Genomic DNA, 24717 nt, shown 5'->3' with positions numbered 1-24717 from the left:
TACAGCGTGTCACTGCTTCCCAGCCAGGCCTGCACTGCATACACTCCCTAAGGAAACCTCCCTTACTGTGTCCGAAGAGCTTTGAAAACCAAGCACCTCAACTAGACCATCCCTTTATGCAGTTCCCATGTAACCCTGGAACACACCTACTGTAATCTTGTAAATGTCTGCATAACTGTCTGCTGTTTCTGTTCTCTGTACCATTGTGTCTGTGAATCTTGTGTAACAGCGCTACGATGCCCCAGGGCTGTTGCACGCTTTATACATTTAAATAAATAAACAAATACACTCAAAGGCACCTGAAGAGAGGATGCACAGGTAATATGCCCAGGAACCTGTCGCCCATTGGGATTCAGCCGGTCATATGAGGGTTGGAGTGAGGCAATCGGGCCCTGCGTGGGTCTGCTGCTGATGCCCAGTGTTCCACTGGGTGCTCTGCCAGTCTGCAGTCCGCTTCCTGTTTGCATGCGGTTCAAAGAGCAGTGTCCGGCACAAGCCACCCCCGTATCAAATGTGTACCCTAAAGGTTAAGTTGTTACCTGATGAAGCAGAAGAACTTGGTACTAATCTTGGCTTTTCCACTTAACCACACTGTGTGATCCTGGGCAAATCCCTTCATATCCCTGTGCCTCACTTCTTTATCTAGCAGAATTGGGAGTGCTTAGAAACCAGTTAATCCGCAGGCTTGAGCACTGAATATAAAAAGAGTAGTTTGGCATTTGCATCCCTTCTCTTGATGTGCATATCGCCGGCGTGTACACGGGCTGGTGGGTGGGTGGGCGGGCAGGGGCACGCGCGGCGGGTTATCACTCCGGAGCCTCCAATTTTTTGTTTAGAAATATTTATCCCCCGCCTTATAAAGTGAGCCGGATTTCTGCGCAGTCAGCAGAAGGTTCCCCAGTGCGTGTTTTTTATCACGCTGCGAACACTCTGGCCCTCGGTGTGATAAGCGTGAACTGACGAACACTGTCATCCTCAGTTTGAGGGCTTTAAAAAATATTGGGATGGAATAATTAGATTTCGTATCGTTACTGCTGCAGCCATCGAAAGGATCAGGGAGATTAATTTTCCCTCTCGCTGCTCATTAATATTCATTACCGACGCATAAAAGGAGGGAAAAAAGCCAGTGTCGGGGGGGGGGGGGGGGGGGAGAGGGTGGCGTGGGGTCTCTGGGACGAGCCAAACGGAGTAAGGAGGAGGCTTCGACAGCAGCCGCTGATCTCTAAAAGCGTAACATGGATGAACCCAACCTTTGTGCGCCTCTACCCCCAAGACACAGGCGCATACTTGATTTATGCGTTTTTAGAGAGCGATATTACCAACTCGTCCCTGCGCTGCATGTCATGAAAGGGCCCGTCTACAACGCAGATCCGAAATCGACTTTTCACATTGCGCCGACTGTGAGCTAAACCACATCACATCTGTTGGCATGTGGTGCCGGCTAAAGAGGGCGAATTGGGGGATCTGGGGCTAAAGACCCTCTGCAGAGGAGTCTGCTACCTCGTTGTCTTTACATTGCCAATGCATGCTCCCGTGCGTGAACATGACTGGCATTGGGAAGCTTCAACCATTCAGACAGAACAGACGACTGCGGTAGAGACAGAGAGTTGGTTGGGAAGTCCCGGCAGGATTCGGGGATGTCCTAATGTAAAGGCCCTAGTGACCCTGCAACTCTTGATCTGAGTTGTAGAACACCTGTTGTGTCATTTGGTAGCGAGGCTGAACCCTCAGGCTGTAAAAGGCGGATGGACAAGCTCTGATTAACAGCACATAGACGCAGTGTCAATAAATACATAAATAAACAAATGCAAGAGTGTCTTACTCCTGCAATCTACTCCTGCAGTAACTTGTTGTGTATGTGCTGTGTTTTTGTCACTCATTCATGGAGGATGGGGGTATGCAGGGACATTGTGGGAGCCCCCTTAAAGAGATGTGCGTATGTACCAAATTGATAGCCCAGGAATACATGTGTAGAGGGAATGCTTCTGCATAGAGAGCCAATTGTATATGCAGTAATATAGTGATTGAGAATTGCTATTCCTCAGCAGTTATAGGTCTCTACAAGGTTTGTAGTAAAGCTGGAGACCCGATTCATGGAAATATTTGCACTGTAAATAAGGAGGGACCTTGCGTGCCAAAGTGCGTGCAAAATCCTGTTTACTGATGCATGGAATCGACTGTGCAGCACTGTTTCGTACCTTGCAGGAACTTTGCGCAGGCCCGCCATCTCTGCGAGTGGCCGAGTGCCTTGCTCAAGACACCATGCAGAGCGTGGACGTGGCTTGCCCAGAGAGCAGGGAAGGGAGCGGAACTCGAAAAATGAGGAAGAACAGGGGAAAATGTGGGCGTTACGAGGGATGCTGATTTACTGAGTTTTAGCTGAATTACGATAAATCGTACGCATGTTGTCGAGGTGCAGGTAACCGTGACAGGTACCCACCACGCAGGGTCCCAATATCCAGGCCTGCTTGCGGGGGACCCAACGCACTGTTTTGAGGGTGCATATCCTCGCACCCGGGGAGCACTGAACAGTAGCTGTTTCTGGCTGTTTTTTCTTTACGTGGGGGTGTGTCAGGGGTGTTCCGGCCATGACGTACGTATAAGGTTACTTGTGCAAACAGTTCCATGAATATGCGAAGCACGTGGTGAATTCTCTGCACGCAGTGTTGTTCTCGGCGCGCAGCCTTTGCAGGATTAATGCACACTTTTCCATGAATCGGGCCTTAAGGAACACTTAGGAAGTCCGGGTTCAGTTATGGATACTTTGACAGTGAGTTTTTTTGCCAATTGCAGGTCTAATGAAATCAGTAACAATAACATTTTGCCAAACAGGGCTGTGCTACTTGCCCTTGAGAATATCTTTCTCCCAGGGACTGTTATCTTCATTTCAATAAAACGCAACCGGAAGTTAACAGTGTGTGATATGAAAAGTCATTTATAACGCGCCTGTACACAAGTGTTTCCAGGCGTGCATACCTCCATCTACCATTCCAGATGTCGTTTAGCACTGAGGTTAAGTGACCTGCCTTGTTACTTAGTGTGAATGTTTAAATCAGTACTTGCCAGCATTGGCTAACTTCTACACTACCCTCCTGGGATCGTACGTTCGAAACAGTTTGACATTTCATAGTTACACAGAGATTTTGTTGTTTTTGAGTTTTACATACCATAAATCTGGTAACCCCAATGTAGCGCTGCCACAACCCCTTTAAAGCCTACGACAAGGGACATTTCCTGAACCGCAGCAGCCTTTTTTTTTCAAGCAGGCAGTTACCATGTAGTTTATAAATACAAATTGGAAAAACAGCAGACTATCTGAGCATTTTGTCCAATATTTCAGAAGAAACGTGAAAAATGCAAGTAGTCCCTTCTGAGTGTTTATTCTGACCACACTCCGGGCCGTTTGGATACCGCTTTCAAATTTTCAGGATTTATCCTTCAACCCCTTTTGAGGTTGTGGGGGCCGGGTGGCATTGCCCTGAGCTGGTGTGAATCAGGAATGGACTTCGACCACTTGGTTCTGCCTGCACCCAAGTGCATGGGGGCATTGCACTTAGAAGGCCCCGGGCACAGGGAACTGTTTCTTTTCTTCGGTAGTGCAGTGAATTGTCAATAAGACTGAAATATGAAAATATGCTAATTGCCATGTAAAAATGTGTTTTTTCCCCCTATTTTCAGTTTAACAAGCCACCTATTTGGGCGTTGAAATTATTCCTTTTGGTCAAATGGATATTAAACGTTTTTTTCCCCCAGTTACGGATAACTTTTTTTGCAGCTTTCATGGGAACTTTTTGGGCTAAATAGGGGATGTAACATTTTGAGGCAAGTGGAATTTTGATTAAAATGTACTCGTTTACAATTTTGATGCAATTGGTGATTACTCTAGCTTGCTCCTAAAATCATGAATTCCTTCCAAATTTGATAACATGGACGGTAGTGCACCCGATCGCCTGATTTTCATTTAAGTGAACACGATTGTGTACAGCAATAGCTTTTTTCCTATGGATTCGACTTCTGCCTCCTACCTGAACCTAGGGTAGCAAGAGTTTCCTTGCTGGCTGCCGAATGGTCTGTCAGAGCCTCAAAGTATGTTTCAAGTATCCAGCTCTCCTCTGTAGTCATCCCACAGGTTCTCTCAGATTTATTAAGACTTTGATTCGGAATTTGAAAGTTATGTGCACGGGGAGGCGGGGGTCATGGAATCTCACTAGGGCCTTGCCACAGGCCTGGAAGCTCTTGAATATTTTTAAGGTAAATAGAAGCTCAAAATAATTCGCTGTGAACCTCACAGGGATCGAAATTAAGATTGGATAAGCGGGAGCTAAAAGCAGCTCATAGGTATCCGGTGTTAACCAGTGACTAGGAGCTACCACTGGGGAACAAGGAGCTAGGACATAGCATTCAGCAACTCTTAACTTCCACATAAGAAGCAAATGTAACATTTTGCTTATTTGTTATGACCCCCCTTATGCTTCAAATGTCATATAGATGTGCCCAAATGCTTTTTCATCAATTGTCCCAAATGCACAGTTAAATTCACATAGTTTGTTCAGCATTGGTTGGCTTGGGGAGCCAAAAGTAACTCCTGGTAGCTGTTTGTGTCAGGCTAACCAGGCTCCTCTAGGCCACAAACAGGAGCTAAATAGCTCCCAGTTACCCTCAATTTCTAACCCTGCATCATCAACTGAGGTGAACATCATGCGTTCAACATCTTTGGAGGCCATTAACATCTCCAGCGGCGTGTGATGCTGTCCATCACATTAAACAACTTTACAAGACGCTATTACACAAAGTTTATACAATCACACTGTGCCAAACAAAGATTTTTTTCATTGCATAGTTGTGCAAAGTTTGATGGTGGATCGAGTCAGCCTGACTCGTGTTTCGAGAATGTCTCTTCTTCTGAGGCAATTTTCACTAGTCCGATTTCACCATGAATAAATGAATGAAAGATATTAACACGCCATATAATCACTTCCATGCAACGTAAGGCCTGTAAATTCACAATTTTCGGGCAGCCTTTCGGAGCTGTCAGAAGCCGAAAGGCTGCCTGAAAATTGTGAACTTACAGGCATTACGTTGCATGGAAGTGATTGTATGGCGTGTTAATATCTTTGATTAATTTATTCATGGTGAAATCGGACTAGTGAAAATTGCCTCAGAGGAAGAGACATTCTCGAAACACGTGTCAGGCTGACTCGATCCACCATTAATCTTTGTGCAACTATGCAATGAAAAAATATTTGTTTGGCACAGTGTGATTGTATAAACTTTGTGTAATAGTGTCTTGAACTGTGTTGTGTAGGGCTATACACCCACACGGTACATATCACCCGCAGCCGTATAACAAATAAGAAATAGAAACAGTGCGTTAGCGCTGGCCGTCTGCCTTCTCTTGCCCAAATTAGCTTTTTTAACCATACAAGACGATCAGCAGCTCCCAAGACTCCCAACTTCTTCCAGCAGTTTCCCTCCTGCGGCAGGGCCGATGGATTGAGGTCTTCATCCTTTTGAGATAGAATAACATTGCATTGGGCCTCATTATGAGTGTGGCGGAAAGGCAACAACGGTGCCGGTTGTGCTACCGGCGCCGTTGTTACCTCTCCACCACACTACGAGTTCTGCTCGTGGGTGCCGGACTGCACGCCTGGTCTGACCAGGCGTGCATACCGGCACCCGCGAGCAGAACTCATGATTGAAACAGCACCGTTATTAACGGTGCCGGGGCAACCATGCTCCTGACCCCCATTCTGCCTTGCGGGGCAGAATGGGGATCGGGAGGCCGGCCATAACGGCACCGGCAAATGGGCAATTACCGGGTCCGCCAAACTCAGCATGACCCGGTTATTACCCATTCGTGGGTGCCGGGGAAAAAAACTACTGTGAGGGCCATTGTGTTAGAAGAGCACTTTTTATGGCAGCCCTTGGAAACCTGAGCAATTCGTCATGAGGCGCTATGCAAACATGTGATATTATTATTTTGATCATCATTGTGCATGTACCATGGAAACTCATTTGATGTCAAGCGTGCTCCCCGAGAATATGTGCCGGCCTACTCTCAAAAATAAAGCTACACCTGGATGTTTAGCCATGCACAGAGCCCGGTTCTTCCGCGCGGCAGGTAACTGGGGCTCCTTCTGCCTAATCAGTCCCCAGGCCACAAACATGGGAGCAGGTATACTTTGTAAATCCCAGAAACATAAAATGACGCACGTTTCTGGAAGAACACAGCAATATGCAGGAGTCGCAGAAAAATGAGTAATCGCCCAGCCTTCAACTAAGACCTCTCACCTTTGAGTGACCTGACACGAGGGCAGGCGCGCACGTGCACATTAAACCAACATTTGCGCATCCCCCGCCCCCGCGAGACGTGCTCGGCGTGCGCTGTTAACACGAACTTCTGCTCCAAATGCGCAGCTTATTCTCGCGCATGCGTGGATGGGAACAACCACTCTGCCTGACACAAATAATTACGCAAATATCCGAGTCCTTCTCCAGCAAACTATTTCAGCGGCTTTGTTTATTTACGTATTCGCAGACGTACCCTGTTAGCTATTTTCACTTGAATTATTTATTGCAAAATTGACATCGTCTGATCGTTTTGATTTTTATTACTTAGCAGTTCAGAGTTCAGTCGCAGCGAGCGTGGCGTCACGGTTTATCAAAACTGGATGTACGTTTTAATTCATCGATTCAAAAGACAGGCCTGTGTTTTGTTAGGCCTCTCTCCCCACTAACGGGACCGGTGGCTGCTTCCGTCATTGCACACGCTCCGCAGTGTTGTTGACTAGGCATCCGCGATAGGACACTCGACCTTTGACATGTAGAGAACACTTTGAATGGCCTTTACTGACCCCGTGCACAAACACAGTATATTTGTTACCAGGCATATGCGAGGGCACGTGGCCAGCAGAGGCGAAGCTCGGCCGCTTCCTTCCTCGGCGAGGCGTTGGCGCCACCTTGTGGTAAACAGGGAGCAGTATTTTATCATTAATCCTACCGGAAAAATGAAAGCCGAAGTCGCCAAGATACCCATGAGATTTCTTGTACCGAGTGCATCCAACGCTTAAATAAAAAATACAAAAATAATACATAAAAAAAAAAGAATTGCCCCAGCCCCAACCTTTACAAGATCACGCACGATGTGGCAACCCGGTGCTTTCCGCATGTGCACTGACCAGACTTGCACACTGTCCACAGTCCCTTTCCTGTAGTGTGATATGATATGGCATTTGTAACGCGCCTATACACAAGTGTTTCATTGGATTTATTCGTGGACAAAACAAAGTGTGAAAGATTTCAACCTTACTTGCAGTTAAACAGATCAGTATAGATTGGTTATATTATTATTAAACTGCGCTGCCGTCTAAAAAAATCTTTTCACCTTAGAACAGTACTGTACATAAAGTATGTGGATGTTTCTAATAATATAATAATAATGAAATCACCAACATAACAATTCCAGATGTAACCGTTAAAAGAATGTATTAATACACAACCAATAATTAAAAACAGCTATAATTAATGCAATTAGTCGTTCATTCATAGGGGACTAAACTTTTAATATGGAACTATCATATACAAATCTCATAGATGTCACGCTTTTTTGTCACCAGAGAGGGTGAAAACACCCAATTTTTGTTTTGTCACTGTCGAAATTAGGATTGATGGACCATGAGCAAAATGCAGCCCCTGCGGGTATCTGGTCATTGCATCTAATGGCATTCCATCGAAATGTTTCCATCTAAAAATTGTCCATCGAATGCATATTTTTGGGGGGTAAAGGGTACATTTTTTGTTTAGGTGCATTGTAAAGGATAGAAAACAGGGTTAGGGGGACCCCCCAAAATAAAAAAAAAGTAAATAAAAAATGCATTTGATGCAAATTATTTAGATGGAAAAAGATTTGATGGAAATTCATGTCGATTCAAGGAATTCGATGCAACGACCATAAACCACCCCTGAGTATCGGGCATCACCCGTAAGGGAGGGGCTATATAGGGAACCAGGAGCTAGCACACAGTGCACAGCAAATGTTACATTTTGGTAAGATGCAAACTCTAACTTCACGCCCATGTATGTATTATCCAATATGCTTTAAATATCTCTTAAATGTGTCCTTTATTCTCTTCTATATACATCCCAAACCTGCACAGTTCATATTACATAGCTATGCTTGTATGGCGCCACTTTTCTGGGGAGTCAGAAATGGCCCCTCGTAGCTCTTGATTTAAAGGTGGCCAGACTCCCCAGGGCTAAATAACTCCCAGCTCCTGGCAATTTCAAACCCTGTTTTGGCGGGTGAGAGCCTGTTGATGTGTTTTCGTGTGCATGGTGCTTGGCGGGTGAGTAAGCGTTGCAGGGCGGGGGACTTCAGTTAGAGGTATGAAAGACATTGGATGTATAGATGGTCCAGCTCCTCACACGAAATAATGACATGTTTTAATGTGTCTTGCAACCCAGCCTTGGCGCCAGTGCTGGAAGTGGACACTCTGGGAGCCCCCGACCCTTAGCCCCATTGCGGGGGTGTGCGTCAGAGTGGGGTGCATGAGGCAGCGGCCAATTTACTCAAAGAACCAAACCTTGTGCGGGTGGGTGGGGGGTGGAGCTGGAGGCACCTGCACGTGGGACTGGCTCCTAGTGATCTGCTGAAAGCAAAGAGCATGTCGGGAACATGATAATGGCCAAAGGATTTTACATTGGAAACATGTCTGATAGTCATTCGAGCAAGTGATTCTGAACAAGTATTGAAAACTGGACTCTCTGCCCTTTTCATTTGTCACAATGCTCATCCTAACGGAAACATGCCTGTAAACACGTCCACAGGACACACACATATATGTGTGTGCATGTGGCTTTAAGTACATCCAGACCCAAAGGGTGATTCAAGAGTTTTTATTTTTAAGATATTAAAAATCATGGTTCTCTTCCTGGCCAGGATGCAGGCAGGGTAGACTAATGGGGTTCTCTGTCTATTCTCTGTGTGCTTCCCGCCATCCTAACCCGGGGCGTCCCTATGCCCCCGATTTCCTAGCTAGTGATGGTTAACATTCTACTCCCTCCATTCTACTCTCAGCGCTACTCTCTTCCCCTTCTCCACTCTACTCTTCTCTCCTCTCCAATCTCCCTTTTCCCCTCTCTTTACCTGTCTCCTACACACAATCTCCTCTCTCCACCTTTGCCTTCCAACTGGGACCCTCTGTTTGCTTCACTCTGCCTGCACTGTTACGCCCACTAATGCCTTGCACTCTCTCCACACCCTCATACCACACACTCTGGCTCTCACTTTCACTCTTAATTCCCCATACGCATCTCATTCTCGCTCTCCCCTCCCCTCCACTCTACTCTACTCCAAAGCTGCAGGTTTTGCAGCCTAGAAGAGCCTGGTTGGCTTGACACCACCAACTACCAGGGGATACTTTTGGCTCCCCAGGCCAACTGATGGCAAACAAACACACCTATGTAATTTAAATTTGTGAGTTTGGTGAACTCTATAAATAAACATCGGGACACCTCTGTATGACATTTAAAGGAGAAGGGGTCATAAATGGTGGACAAAATGTGTTTTGTCCATTCTATTTGGAAGTTAGATTTACCGAACCCTGTGCACTAGCGTCTCGTTCCCTGGTGGTAGCTCCTGGTCACTGGTTAATGCCGGCTACCCAGGAGCTGCTTTTAGCTCCTGCTTAGCCTATCTTCATTTCGATTCCCCCTGCTCTGCCCCCAACTCTTCAGCACTCCGCTCCACTCTCTGTCTTCTGCATGGTCTCTCGGGCCACCTCCACACCTCCCGACCACACCCATGCAGCCCACACTCTGCACGCCATATCTCCCTCTTTTATATTGCTCTCATCCGGGTTCTGACTCTCCCACCCTCCCTTCCATTGACTCCATCGCTCACCTAACTCTGTTGGCTAAATGTTCTTTACCCGGGAGCTGGGTTACACAGTTGAAAAGTAAAAAAAAAAAAAAAAAAACTTAGCTCAAGGGTATCGGCAAGTTGCTTAGGCTTCTCAGTTTTCATGTGGCTTACTTCCTCTGCTAATGGGTTCGCTTTCCACTTCAGGTTTTGGGAGGGGTTTTATGTTTCTCCTGTTCCCCTGTAGTCCCTCATCACCCTCAATTCATTTTCTGTTGCCCCATCATTCGCATGGTGTCCACCTGTGTTAGGCAGCTTGGATCCTTTGTGTCTCTTTCCTGTTGGGCAAGAAAAATCACAGTCCATGTTATTTTAGTTCTTGATTCCATTCCCCTAGATCCAGTCTGGGTTTTCTTGCTTGCGCCTAGATGCACCCTGGGAGTTGTTGTCCTGAAAGAGACCTTTTGCTCTCACTTCCTTCCCAGTAATCCTCCTGCCCCAGTTTGGGAGTATGCCTGTCCTCAACCCGCCTGACACTGTCGCAATAGGGTTTGAGGCTTGTGATGTTTTCGCACTGAGCTAGGAAATGAATTACTCTGTCATTGCAATGGATAACCAGGGGAGTACTGGCTCAGATGCAGATTTGAAGACTTCTGGGCTAGCCTGGGGGGAAGGGGAGTGGTTTGACCTTGGACCACAATGGAATGGGGCACAGGCAACGCAAACCTTGCCGCAGCTGTACTCCCCCTTGTTCTGGCTCAATTCCTCTTCGACTTCGCACGAATACGAGATGCTCTATTTTCAATGTTTTGTCTCGGTCCTATCGCCTCAGTAGTACCCATCAAATTCCCCCAAAATAACCTAGGAAATCTTTCCCCCTTAGGACTGGGGTTCCATATAATTCGGGAATGCCCTCGAGTAATTTGCAGCCAAGGATTTCTGCAAGTACTCTGCATTAGCATCCAATCCCCAATTCCTGCTTTAGATTTTAAACTGTTTTATCGGGATTGGCAGAGCTCACAACCAATCCGCCATCCATTGAATTTGATCATAAACATGTGTATATTTCCAATCGTCCCTACTTAAAGGAAGATATAATGGACGCTCATTTGCTAGCGCGCTTGTTTTGAAGTTCCCATCAGTGTTCTAAGGGTTGGTCCACATTGTACAGCAAATGGGGCAATCGTTGCGGTTGTATACTAATTGACCTTTTCACAATTGACCTCGGGAGAATTTACCTAATTTAGAAGGTCAATTAGGACATCTATGGGGGGGGGGGGGGAATCCACCTGCAATCCAAAACAAACCATATACATATATAAAATAACTAAAATAATATAAAGGTCAGTTGTGCAGGAGGTCAATTAGGACCACTATAGGTCATTTGTGCAAGAGTTCAATTGTAAAAGGTTAATTTGGGTAATACCATCTTTGCTGTGTGCCTGCATGCATATCTGTTTCCAAGTGTGCCCTTTTCCCATCGGCCGGAGAGGATCCGGCTTCCATTTTTGAGATTCACCAAGCCTTCATTCTGCATTGATTGGGGCTGTTGCTCCATTATATGGTAGTATTATTTCGCTCGACGCGCCACTTGGTCTGGACTTTATATTTCTTCACCATGTGGTGCTTGGTGGTAGATGTATGGGTTGGTCACGCCACATACCCAACCCAGGGAATGGATTCTGTAAAGTTTGTTCCTTATTGACGGGTCTAGCTGGCACTCCCGAGAATCATGTTATAAAGTGCCTAACTGCCATTGCCATGGTATCAAAGCGCTTTAGCTTGTCTGGGACCGGTTGTCACCTGAAATGTCTACTCATTGCATCCCCACTTTGATTTTCCCGTTTCTCTTGCCCATCCTCACCTTAACGTCGTGAATTATTTCCATGGTTTCAATTCGTTCACCCCGAGGTGACAAAGGAAATCCCAGTGCTTTCACCTGAAAGCATAGGTTTGGAAACTATAAAGTTTTTTTTCTGAAGATATGCTTCTTAACCTGCACGTGGAATCCCCACCCCATACCCGGCTAGTACATTGGCATGCCTTGGAAAGGCCAGCAGTGGATAGGACCAGTGCACAATAAGGGGATTACAGATGCCTGTTGCGGGCACCACCGATGGACCTCAGGGGAGGCAATTAAGGCCCTAAAATGAAAAATCATACGTGCATCATTTGAATGGGGAGGGGTCTATATTGTCACATACAAGATTGCATTGGTGCTGCCGATTAGGGAGCGGATTCCAAAACATCAATGAAAGAATTGCTAATGGTTCCAGGAAATCTATATTTTCTATTTGGGGGTGTTCCTCCCCCAACCCGCTCTTCTTATATTTATATGCCTAACCCCCCTACCCTTTTCTGCCCCCCCCCCTCTATATTTTGATGAGTTTTTTTCGATGCAATTTTGGCAGCAAAAATTCCAGCTAAAAAACTGTGACAACGCTATACCCTGTTAATATGACCAGTATGAGCTGAACAACCAAAGATGCACGCTGTTGCCCGGAAGTACCCTGTGTTCCTTAGTAGCTCTAGCTCAAGTGCTTCCATTTCATTGTGTTGTTGAGTGTTTCAGGACTTTACACAGAAGGTCCGAGCAGAGCACGTAGGGTCCAGCGAAGCCTCAGGTGTTTGACTGCTAGTCCTTCAATGCTGCCATGACTTTATTTCTGATTGGTCTTTCACACGTGGGTGGGTTTGCTGGGTAAAGGAGGAGGAACGATGAGATGAAGCATCAGGGGGTTTTGCTCGAGTGATGGGTGCATGGTGCGTGAAAACTACTTTGGACTAATGCCCTTCTTGCGGTTTCTCCTTTCTTGGCAGAGCACTCCGGTGACCCTGGTTCTTGAAGACAAATCGTGTTGGCTGGCGAGGCTCCCCTTGGTTGCCAGTGAAGCAGAGGCAAACTCGGTGGTCTACAGAAAAGGTGCGTGTCCCCTCTCGCAGCGCAGCCAGAGCACAACCCAAAGGCGTAAACTGGTCCGTCTCCAACCAAGAGCCCCTGGATACCACACCTATTACGATGTGTTTCTGAGTGGGAGGGAGAGAAGGCAGTTGTGGTTGGTGCTGGAAGTGCTACTAGTGGCTAATAGGGTTATTTTGGGGCGACATTGCCAGGATTTAGGACTGTTAGTAGATTCCCAACTATGTAGGACTTAATTCCATGGCCCACAGACCGGCAGTGCTCCATGAGGCCTTGCTCATTTGGGTGGCGCTGAAGTGTAGTGCGCATCAAAGATTCTGGAGACTGCACCATCCATAGATAGGACAATGCACTCCGTTCATGTGGCCGCCATCCCAGAGTGAGGAGCTTGAGTGTAACTTCGGCCCCGGCCAATGCTTTCCCTTTTCAGACAGGCCTTCTACTTAAGAGGAACCAGATGGCTCTGTGAACTCTACAGTCGCTGGCTGCAGCAAGGCCAGAAGTAGGCTGCCGGACTGGCGATAAATCGGGTAAAGCGCAAGCTCATCAAATCTGCCTTAAAAGCACCTCTCTTACTCCTAGTGGAGTCTGGGATGATCACACCTCTAAGCCCACCCCCATTTGTCGGTTTTCACTCGCCTTGGCCTCCGTCAAATCTCATCAGAAATCCTGTACCCTTCATAACGTAATAGACCTCTTTTTTAAAGTGCGCACTTTGTGCTTGCAACTTTGCTCGAAATCGACCAATTATGCATGCATGTACATTTGTGTATGTGGGGGTAGAGGAGTGGGTGGGTGGGCAGAGGGGATTGAGAGTTAGAGAATGGAGCATGGAGGAACCCAACATTACCAAAACGGTTGAATGAATTTCAACAAAAAGTGCGTGAACAAAGTGCACACGTTTAAAAAGGTGGCTATGGAATCACATTCCATACACTTCAATGGGATCTCACCTGACATAAACAAAACATTGAATTTCACCTGACTTGTACACCTTCCACCCCGAGAGGAAATGAATGATATTGATAGTCTGCAGCTTCATGCACGTGGCGTTTGGAAACGTGAACCCCAAGATAGTTGCAGATGCTGACCGGCACCCCATGTCTCAGACATCGCCACCAACTAGGACCGCCAACTTCTCCACCAACTCTGCTTGACCAGCGCACAGTCTATCTGGTTCCAAAGGCAAAAGTACGGAGGCATGCCCTCAGATTCTGGGCCCTCAGCTCTGCAACCCGCTAGATTTGTTCTAAAAGACAGACCGATTTCAGTGATCGCGTGACACTGTTGCCTTCAACCCCCATCCAACAGTGTTCACCCCAACAACCTACGGCACCGTTGCTACCATTGTTGACCTCAAATCTGGAACACTGGCGTAATCGCCGTCTTTAATCCAGGAGCCAAACCTAATGCAATAAATTCGTACCATCATCATTGTATTTCCTGGCAAGAGTTTCTGTATATGACCCACGTGTATCCACTAACACAACGCGCAGGTTACGTGTTACAACATTCCCCGTAGATATGGAAAACAGGCTATTTCCTTATCGACAAAAATACTGCAAAATATTAAATACGATAGCGGTATGCTTCCAGGCCGGTTCTTTGGTGGATGTTCTCTACACCTCTGTTGTTGCCTTGACGTGAAATGGCTGCCACTAGAGAAGAAGAAAGGAAGACCATTTGTCTAGTCCTGCTGGAGCTTGGGCTGCCGTCGGCTCATCAGTAGTGCTCGCTCCCACAGACGGAATCTTCCCTTCCGCTGGAGCTTCTCATTTTCTATGAAACCCAGGGCAGCTCAGTGTAGTGCAATCACTGAAAAGGGGTCAATGAGAGATACTTTGTGTTTTTTGGCAGCCAGGAGGGGATGTGTTGAGGCATGCTGTCCATTGACCTTTGGAGGCATTTTGGGATGGTCCAAGCCTCTCAGCAGCACCACATCCTGTTTCCAGGGGGCAGAGGTTAACCAGACAGGAAGTCCAATCTGGATCCTTCTTTCCCGTCTGAGATTCATGCAAAACACCAGGGGACTCAGCCACACTGATGGCGATGAGCATCAAGTCACCAGTCGGGAACGGCTCTTCTCCAGGGTATTAGCATACCTGATCGTGGCCCAATTGACTTTTTTATTTCTCGAATTGACCACATTTTATTGTTCGAATTCTTTAGGATTTTCGGTCAATTGCAATTAAATATAGACGTGGCGTGGGATAAGGGAATAGGTTGAGGTGTGGAAGGTCTGCGGGGGGACTCCCCCGCATTTTTTAACAAAAAAACGAATATAAAAATTAGGTCCAATTGGAAAAGGTCAATTATTTTCAAACAAAGAGACCTAAACCTTCTCCAGCACTATAGCCAAGGGTGCAACCAACATAATTAATTTACTCGTCCAGATGGAAGGTTTTGTACACAACAATTAGTGCATTAGGGGTAATGTCTTGTCGGTGAAGCAGCCCACTTCTTATCTTGATCATTGAAGTTAGCCCCATAAAATAAAACGGTGTCCACCAACATGTGTTTAATCTCCAATTGTGTCCGTAAAGCCAAGCAAGTCTATACTTCTCAATCTATTGTCAACTTAACCCACTGAGTTGTCTTGAAGGTGAACTATGCTGCTGGTTCATAGGTTTTCCCTAGAGGCTGCCCATCATATTTGCATAGGAAGCCATGAGTGCATAGAGATCTTCCTAAATGCTGTATCATCAGACCATAATTCCTATCCGCCGAATATGGGAGTGGCTTCGCAGCAGGAGAATCCATTTTCCCTGGCTCCGGGGTCTTCGATGGTGTTGGGAGGGGAGACAGGGAACAATAGGGGGAGGGGGTCTGGACATCAGCTATTTCTTTTTCATCCAGATGGTCCGTGCATCCCTCACGCCTCCATTGTCAATCCCCTGTACTGCTACTCGAGTGCGACAGTGTACGGACTGGGTAAGATGATGCGTCGAAAAACACAACATAAAGTTGAAGGAAGGCATATATGAACAACTGGGGGTTCATTACACCTCAGTGTTCCAAAGGGCACCATAGACCAACGGGGCACCTGTTTTCTAAAAGTAGTCCCAGTAAAATGGATGGTTTTAAGGAGAGCCAACTTATGAATTTCCGAGGGGGGGTCCGCTCCCCAGATTTTAGGGTAGTGGCTTTGGAAATGTATTAATATTGTTTGAGATCGGATTTCCAGAAGAGGGGAGGGGGAGGTGCCTGGCCACCCGGAGCTCCCAATCCCCCACGCCCCTGTGCAGAATATATTCCTTTTGTTCATATTTACCCATCTAACATCCTGTAGGAGTCACCTCACTGTCATGAGTGTAGAACCTCCGCCGTCGTCTGTGGTATTGAAATGCTTTCCAACCTTAATGAGAAGGAATTGTTAAAAAGGCACCATTTAGTGGTCATTTGGAGTCTACGACACAATATTGAATGAAGTTAAATGAAGAGCTGCTCCCATCAACCGCTGTAACGATCAGTCGTCCCAATTCATTGGAACGGGGACTGTGCCCTCGCCCCACGCCCCACCACACTGGCACACGCACCTTTCCTTTGCCCGTCGGGAATGGGACCTGCATTCGGGATCAGAATGGACTGTAATTATATACCGAGTGTAATGTGGTGTAAAACTGTAGCCCTCCCAACACTCTGAACCTCTCAAAAAAACAAGATCTTTTCTAATGTATACACAGAGGAGGCCTTGCACTGAGGAACCTCAGAAAAGGGAAGATGGAAGACATTTAACATCGGGAAGATGGACCCGTCCTACGTTCTCCCGAGCAGAGAGGACAGTCAACACAAAACCCTGCAAGAGTACAATGCATGCCAAACCCAGATCCATCACTCCAGCAGAGCGACTGATGCCGCCTATGGGCTGGTTTTAAAGTCAGACGTGGGCAGAACGGAACACAGATCAGGATTCTTCCAAGAAACCATTGCAACTCAAAGGCCAGAAGGGTTGGAGTGGAGTCCATCTTCTCTGCCCCAAACGCGACCGGATGTTCTGAGACATGGACCCGTGGGGACGTCGGCCCATTTCTCTATATGACTGTCTGCCGCTGGTGCAAGGATAGGGTCCCATCACTGGGAGGTGGTACCTCCTGCCTCCTAAATTCTTCCAAAAGTTTAAAGCCCCATTTATTATTCGAAGCAGTGTCCCCATCCGGAAGATTTCCTTAAACTTTAGCCAGTTTGCACATCAATGCATTATTACTGTTGACCGAGGTGAAGCCCTTCTCAATGATCTCAATTCTTGAGTGTGCATTGAGCCGGGACCACCCTATTGCGGTCACTCTGTGGAGTGTAGGCACTCTTCTAGAGTGTGACCCCCAGCTGAGAAGCAGCAGGGCGCTCTGCGCAGGGTAGTCACTGTATGTAGGGTCTCTTTTTAAGGTAGGTCCCCTTCTGGGACCCACATCTCTTCATTCTTAATGTTTCAAATGACAAAATTTGATCCTCAGCCCGCACAGAGCAAGATGTTTAAAAGGTTTGAGCAAGAGGTTAGATTGAGTCATTGGGTTCTGGCGTAGAGAGCTCCGGTGTATGCAGTCGGGTTTATTTATTTATTTATTTTTAGTGCAACATTTTAAGTTGACATCTTGGGGAAGTCGTAGTGCTCTAAACAACGCAGTTGTTCTTTTGGGGGTTGCATTGTTGCTATTGATGGTAATCTCGTTGTCTTTTGGTGTCTCTGGTCCTTTAGGTGAAGAGATCTGGTGCAGGACGACGACTGCAGTGCCTGAAAATGAGCTGATCAGCACATTCCTGGTTGCAGAGCCCCAGGCCATCCCAAACTATGGGGTGAAACTGGAGCCCGAAGAGCTGCCCTACCCTGCCTCGCTGCACTCGGGCATTCAGCTGCTTCCCCAGCAGGCCGGCATGGCGGCCATCTTGGCCACCGCAGTTGTTAACAGTGAGTCGGCACTTTGTTTTCATTGGCGGTCCGAATGTGTACTGGGCTTGTGTGACAAGTCTCCCGTCGCCGGTCTGTATGTTCACCCTGTGCATGTGATGCCTCCGCCATTAGTGGACCGTATGTTCACTGTGCTCACGTGATGCCCCTGCTCCTGAAAGCCACACCACCACCAGCTTTCCAGTGTTAGAGCTTGCTGTCGAATAATACATTAGCAAAAAGAGGGGCCTCCTCAGGGGCATAGAGGACACTGCGTATGTGCTTATGTACATCCACTGGTTTCTATACCGTTAACTCTTCCTCAGGACCACGTCTTAATATTCCCCCTTTGGCAGGAGTCAATGGTGAACGTTGTTTCCTTCTAGTAGAGGAGGTAATTGTGTTTGCATGGCAACCAGTGCTGGTAGCCGGATAGGCATCCCTTATTTGATCTCGAAATGTACAGCTAACCAGGAGCTTTTTTATTTGTTTCTGTTTTTTTTGTTCTCTATCATATTTGTTTCTCCCCATGATTTTTTTTCTTTTTGTTTCTAGAAGCATACACTTTGTTGACCTATGAATGGAGGTTTTCAGGTATGCGAGGTGAGCGTTTAGGCTCCTTCTACGTTCTACGGCATTGTCTTCCTTTCCCTGTCCACTTGGTGCCCTCCCTGACCATTGTGGTGCACTGGTGCAGAATTGGGCCAATTTACAAAAGAGTTGCGCCTCTTATTGTGATGAGAACCTGGACCCCTGCATTTCCGCAGTCCCTGCTCTCGCACGCCAGTCCCTGATTCACATAATGTCTTGGAGGGGCTACCACTGGGTATGAGGAACCAAACACTATTGGGGCACTCTGCTCAACACCTACACATAACGGCTTTTGCAAGAAACACCTGGAATGCTAGTTTGCAGAGCTGGCCTTATGGGAGGGAGAGCCGGGAAACTGCCTGTGGTGCCACGGCCCCCAGGACGCCATTAGCCCCACACGCCAGCTCGGGGGAGTCTTTCAAGGGTTACCCCGAGCTGGCATAGTGGGGAGAAGGCGCGACAAGCAGGCTTTTGCTATTAAATGCACCCCTCCGCCGCGGGTGCTTTTAATAACAAAAGGCGCCATTAGCCCACCACCACGCCAGCTCGGGGGAGTCTTTCAAGGGCTCCCCCAAGCTGGCATAGTGGCAGAAGGCGTGGCAGGCGTATCATTGTTACTAAATGCGCCAGGTGCACATTTAATAACAATAGGGTGCTATTTGCACCCTATTAATATCATTATCTCCTTGCCAGAGCGAGGAGGTTAAAAAAAAAGTAAAAAATAAAATGTGGGACATCCTGGCTCCACCCCCCCTCCGCTCCCGCATTGACCAGGGGCGCGTGGGGGAGAAGGGGAGGGCGCAAATTCGCCCAGGACGCTGCTACCCCTAAGACCAGCCCTACTAATTTGACACTTGAAGTGCATAAGTGCTCTGTTTTAGAAACTCTCCCAACACCTCTTTACTCATGCACCCGGGGTGCAGCACTCCTGAACGGGTATGCGCAGCACAGAGGCCACCTCCTGGTAAAAGTTCACCAGTGGCTGTACCTGGCCCACCCTGTAGCCATGCCTGGTCGTCCCTGTACTCCTTGAACCAGGGGGAACAGTAGTGTCATTTTGTCCCTGTGGATATTCTGCATGTGTTTGTATGGGGGTGACCTCAAACTAAAACAAAAAGAAAAGGATTAGGTGTTGTGGGCTTTTAAATCGCTCAGCACAGCAGGGCTTCTGGCTCCTCTCCTGCTGGGCTGGGACACAGTTGAATTGTTAGCATGTATCTTGCAAAATTAGCAAGCACTGCTCACTTCAAAGTAAAAAGGCGCCTCGTAAATGGACCACTCTTAATTGAGGGTTGGACAGCCAATGCGCTTTCGCAGACACAAAAGAAGCTGGGGGGAGGTGGAGATCGAAAAGCAGAATGCTGAGGAAAGACAGCTCAGCAGGTTGGGCAACTGTTTCTGAAATGTTATATGTTTACACCTGCCTGTGAATGCTATGGTTTATTTCTCAATTCTTGCTGCCAAATGCGCTCCACAAAGGCTTGTTTTCGGCCTGGATATGACGATGCCCCCCTTGCTTCGCTTTGTTGGAATGTCTGGTCCACAGAGCGAAAATCAAAAGTTGGCATCCATGATTGTGACTATGTAAACGAAACAGGCCCTAGAGCGGGCTGGTTTAAGGGCCGTCCTTGATGATCTATTGGGTTTCCCTTCTGATGATTTGCAATGGCTTTTCTGGGTCGTTGACGCGGCCTAGAAAGCCACTTGACTTATTCCGGAAGCGGAAGCTGCTGACCGCTGCCTAATACTTTCTGAAAGCTGTGGCTGAGCGTGCCACTGCACAGCGCCATGCTTGCCATGCATCATTCCTCCCTCGGCACCTTCCAAAACACGCTCTTACGTCTGCGCTTGCATCCTCCTCCCCTGCAGCTGCCAGGAAGAGGATGTGCGCGTCTTTATTGTGTTAGGACACTCGAGGCTTCGAGTTTCCTGCTTTCCGGCCTTGCTGTCTATTCAGCTTGAGCGGATGAGCTGCCTGCCCTGTGCTGTTGGTCCTCAGAGACCAGTTGTGCCCCGTGTACGACTTTGGTCTAAGGCAGTTGCTAGAAAACTTTTTCGAAAACACATGCTCTGAGTTATGCCCTGCCGGAAGTCTAAAACGGCACGTGTTAAACACAGGAGTCCGTGTTTGCGAGTGAAGCCAGAGGTAGGGCGCTGTGCTTCCCTGCGATTTTAACTGGCACACGAAAGGTGTGAGCTGGGAAGACTTGGGCCGGCTGATCCTGCTTCAGAGGAGAAAGGTCGAGCCTTATTCCTGTCCCCTGTGTGTGAGACACAGGACATGCTCCATGAAATTGGGACAGTCCCGCAAACTGTGGAATGTTCAGCCATCCTAAAGACACACCCAGCCCTGTTCCCCGACCTTGGTTGGCTTACACTGCTCACATCTTGGCCACCAAAAGAACCCCAGGCAGGGATTTCCGCTTTTGCTTAATGGCTCCTCACCTTGCCATAGCCCTTTTGCCACCCAATGATCTTTAAATGTCCATTAATGTCTGGTCGGTTAGATTTATTATGCCTTAATTTGTTTATTTTGTGGTCATATTCGCTATGAAGTGAAGTCTTGCTCTACACATAAAAGCTTCTGCTGAGATGTGAACAATGTTATTCCCTGACAAATGTGGAGTGCTCTCAAACAGACTCCTGTCAGTCCAGTCTGTTTTTATTTTAGACTACTATGTGTCACTTGCGACACCTATAAGCTTATAATATTGCATTATAATACAGACATGGCGAAATATGATATGAGGAGGGATGCAAATATTATTATACTTGGTGTTATTTGCCCACCCATTGACTGCCTGTGGCCATGCTGATCCCTTTGGCCATTCGCGCCCTTTTCCTGCCCTTTTCCTGCCCTTCCCCTCTCAACCTATCTCCACATGGGAAGTCTCAGCCTTACCATCAAACCTTGCACTTAAAGTGCCTGCCAGTGTTTGTTCAAAGCAGTCTTCTGAGAGTTAATGACTTAATTTGAATGTAAAACTGCTACTGGTGTAATAAAAATGTCTTAACCAGGTCTGCCTTCAGCCACTGGATTTATAAGCACTCTTTGTGTCCTTCACTGAAGTCTGTTGAAAACAAGCATTGACAAAGCCAACACTTTTAGCTTGTGTACAAGTATTCAGCATTTGCCAAGCACTGATACTAGATGCCCTGGTACTCGCACCATTTTGCACCTGCTACCGTCAGTGGCCAGTTAGTACCACTACGGCTGTGCCTGGCAAAAGCATTTCCCATGGCTACACAAAAGCCCAAACTGTTGGCGTTGCTAATGCTGGTTTATTTTGCATTGTGGGATTTCCTTTGCATTTTGTTATGAATCAACTGCAATGCCCAGAATGCAAAAGAGAAGACGGCACTGGAGGGGCTATACCCACCTGACTTGGTTGTAGTTAAGAGGCCTGCGAATGCTCCTGACAATTGAGATTTCAGTGTCTTGCCAGTGGAGCGAATTTACTAATGAAATGAGGAATGAAAACAATGCAGGTGAAGCAAAAGCAAATGTGCACTTACATTTTATATTTGCTGCTCTGTGGGGAGGTTCCCCCTGAGAATAGACAATACAACAACCCATTTCAGTGATCTATATGGAGAGCCCCAAAGCTTCCCCATGTCTTGCGTGAGTAGGTCACTCGGGTATATCGTTTGCTTTGCGTTCTCAGACTTTGACGTTCTACGTTTAAAATGGGGGAAAGGCCGAACTACAGGTCCCAGAAAGCAAAGAATAAAAGCAGGACTCTGTGACCTGTTCACACGTGGGCGTAGAACACTTTAAGAGCTCTGTACGCAAATGGGTATTTAATGCCTTTGTAAAGTTGCAAGCCAGGATTCTTCAGCGATCTACCTATATTCTGCCAGTCGCCCAAGTAAAACCTTGCACGCCTTAGGTCTGGTGCTACCAATGTAAACATATCATTAGAAAGATCTTCTCCATTCTATCATCGCAAGTGGAACAGTCCTGACCCTTTAAATTCTTGACACGTGTTTTTCTGCATTGATTGCCAGCAACAAGTGAATAGTGAATTAAAAAAAGTATCAATAGGAACAAATATTTCCATTTAAGCACGCGCAAATCAATAGCTCCTTGACACTTAAAGCCACAGGTGCGATTCGGTACAGTTGCTGCTATTTAGAGAAGTCGTATGGGTAGTACTAGGGACTGGAAGTGTCCTTGAGCATAAAATCGAAGAACAACAGTTTACTTTACAAAAACACTTTCCCCGGATAAACCCTCAGCCCCGATGCAGATCTAGAAAAATGGCAAGACCACACTAAGGGCCTGATTCATGGAACGTTTTCCTATGGGATTGCGCCATTATAAAACACTTGCACGAATCAGGCCCTATGTCCAGATAGGCTGCAACCCTATGGGAGGAAGGATAGCTCAGGGGCAGCGCGTTGTCTTGGAAGCAAGACAACGCAGCGCAAAACGGTTTCGAATCCCGATCCTGCGAGCTTTATAAATGAACAATAAAATAAATAAATAAGAAGCCTAACGCTGAGGTAGTGGATCCTGGTTCATGGGTATACAGCCAACGCTTCTGGAACGTCACGTCCAGCACCTGACTGGGGCAGAAAAAACAGCTATACAGAGCAATTGCCAAATCTAGTTCACTGGTTTCCAGTTTATTCTGAGCACCACTGAAGAAAAAGGGAAAGCTGTTGGTGGGTGGGGAAATGGGGTGGGGGGTGTGGATGAGGGGAGTCCCCAAAAGAAGAGCCACCTACTAAATGCAGTCACTGCCCTCCTTTTTTGAAAGAGCCTCACCCACGCCTGCACATTACTCTGGGAGCCAGCCCAAAGTTTCCGACACCTGACGTAGGCCCCAATTCATGGAATATTTGCCCGGTTCGAAGTGAATTTGCACTGCTGAAAAGTGACTTTGCACTGACGACACAAACCCTGATTCATGGAACCGTACAAAGTGTATTTTTGCAGTGCAAAGTCTTTGAGCAATTTCGATGATACACTGAATCTAAGAACACCCTCCGGTTCTATACGAAGTGCTCTGTACTCTGTATACTTCTGTCACCTGTGTATTGGTTTAAAATAAACTTGTTTAAAAAAACAAAAAAAAAACAAACACACAAGATGAGTTACGACCCACCATTAGTACAGAATCCACCCGTTTTTTTTGTTAGACATTTCAATGACCTTTGACCAAGTCAATATCGGTTCTCCCTATCCTATTGGAGGTTCAAGGGGCAGCACTTTACTACTTAGCTTCTTTTTATCAGAATGGCACCCTATGGCAATGCACCCTTTTAGGGAAAAGCTGAAAATCCTTCGGCCGCACCCATGTAATCCTTAATGACCCACACCTGAGTTAAGGGTAAAAAGTGGAGCCCATGGTGCATATTGGGGTTAACGGATGATAACAACTGTTAGTCTTCCTTGCAGGGTTGTAACCCCATAAAAATGTGACAAAATAACAAAAAGCAGTTTTAAGCAAAAGGAAACAATTGGGAAATGTGTTTGGAACCTTGCAGTGAGCATGTCCTGGTGGAATATATTCTGTAGGTCTGTGCACCAAAATCAGCACGCCACTATCCAAAGTGCTGAGGAGCAAATGCCTCCAAAGAAAAGGACGATGCACCCCCAAGAACAGGAGATGATGAGGCAGACCGGGTAAGAAGCAGAGACCAGCTAAATGGGGTGGGAGAAGGTCATGAGAGGAGGAAGTGGGGGCAGAAATGTGTGTGGGGGAACCCCAACTCGAAATGAGCAGGCCCAAGAGTGTGCAGCCGGTGGGAGAGAGTGAGAGTGAGAGTGAGAAAGGAAGGGCACGCTATTAGAGTAGTCAGGAGGTCTCTGTACAGTGGAGGAATTCCACCATTTGTTTCACTCTGCCCCTCTCTCTTTCCTGTCCCCTCCACCTCCTCTATGGCAGAATATTTTGGGTGTTATGTCATAAGGGCGATTTCCCTCGTCTTTCAAAGATAGGGATTGGACCAATAAGGCAGGCTAGCTTTAGTCCAATCACCTGTGGACCTTTACCTTTAAAAGAAGGGCTCTCCCACCACTTATTTGACCCACTCTGGAACAACACCTGAGAAGGATTCACTGGATCTCTTTTGGGGGAGTTGTACTTTCCAAACCCCTCAGCCATTGAGGTGAAGAAGGAGCAGTCCAAGGAAGAGGAAAGCTCTGCCCTCTACCCACTCCCAGGGCACATTGGGGGTGACTCTTGCTGTGGGCTAGGATCTGCCACTCTGCACCAGAATCCTCGGTAGCTGGCAGAGCAGACCCTGAACGGACATATCCAATCCTCGAGCCCCTGAAGGGGGTCTCGCAGAATTCGGAGGACCAGATCAGCTAAGGCTCCCAGATCTACCGTCTCAATGTCAGTTGAACTGAAGTCTAGCTGCATCGATGCCGAGGGATCCCACTGGTGCTAACTTGTGGCACTACGAACAATTTCTTGCACATAGCCGCTTGACTCTGCATTGTGCCCTCGCTGA

General features: G+C 47.1%; 1 protein-coding gene across 2 annotated transcripts in view; it reads left to right on the top strand.

The window, feature by feature from the left end:
• Positions 1–24717, top strand: part of ZFPM1 (zinc finger protein, FOG family member 1) — a 438530-nt gene that overhangs the window by 362031 nt on the left and 51782 nt on the right. For both annotated transcript variants that reach the window (XM_069636098.1, XM_069636091.1), the window contains exons 5-6: positions 12680–12782; positions 17473–17682. In XM_069636098.1, coding sequence (XP_069492199.1) covers positions 12680–12782; positions 17473–17682 — 313 coding nt within the window. The remainder of the gene's footprint in view (positions 1–12679; positions 12783–17472; positions 17683–24717) is intronic.

This window comes from Ambystoma mexicanum, chromosome 1q (assembly GCF_040938575.1).
Source record: "Ambystoma mexicanum isolate Mex_15411 chromosome 1q, UKY_AmexF1_1, whole genome shotgun sequence".
Taxonomy (NCBI): Eukaryota; Metazoa; Chordata; class Amphibia; order Caudata; family Ambystomatidae; genus Ambystoma; species Ambystoma mexicanum.
Note: the sequence above shows the minus strand (reverse complement) of the source record. Positions and strands in the feature narration are given on the sequence as shown.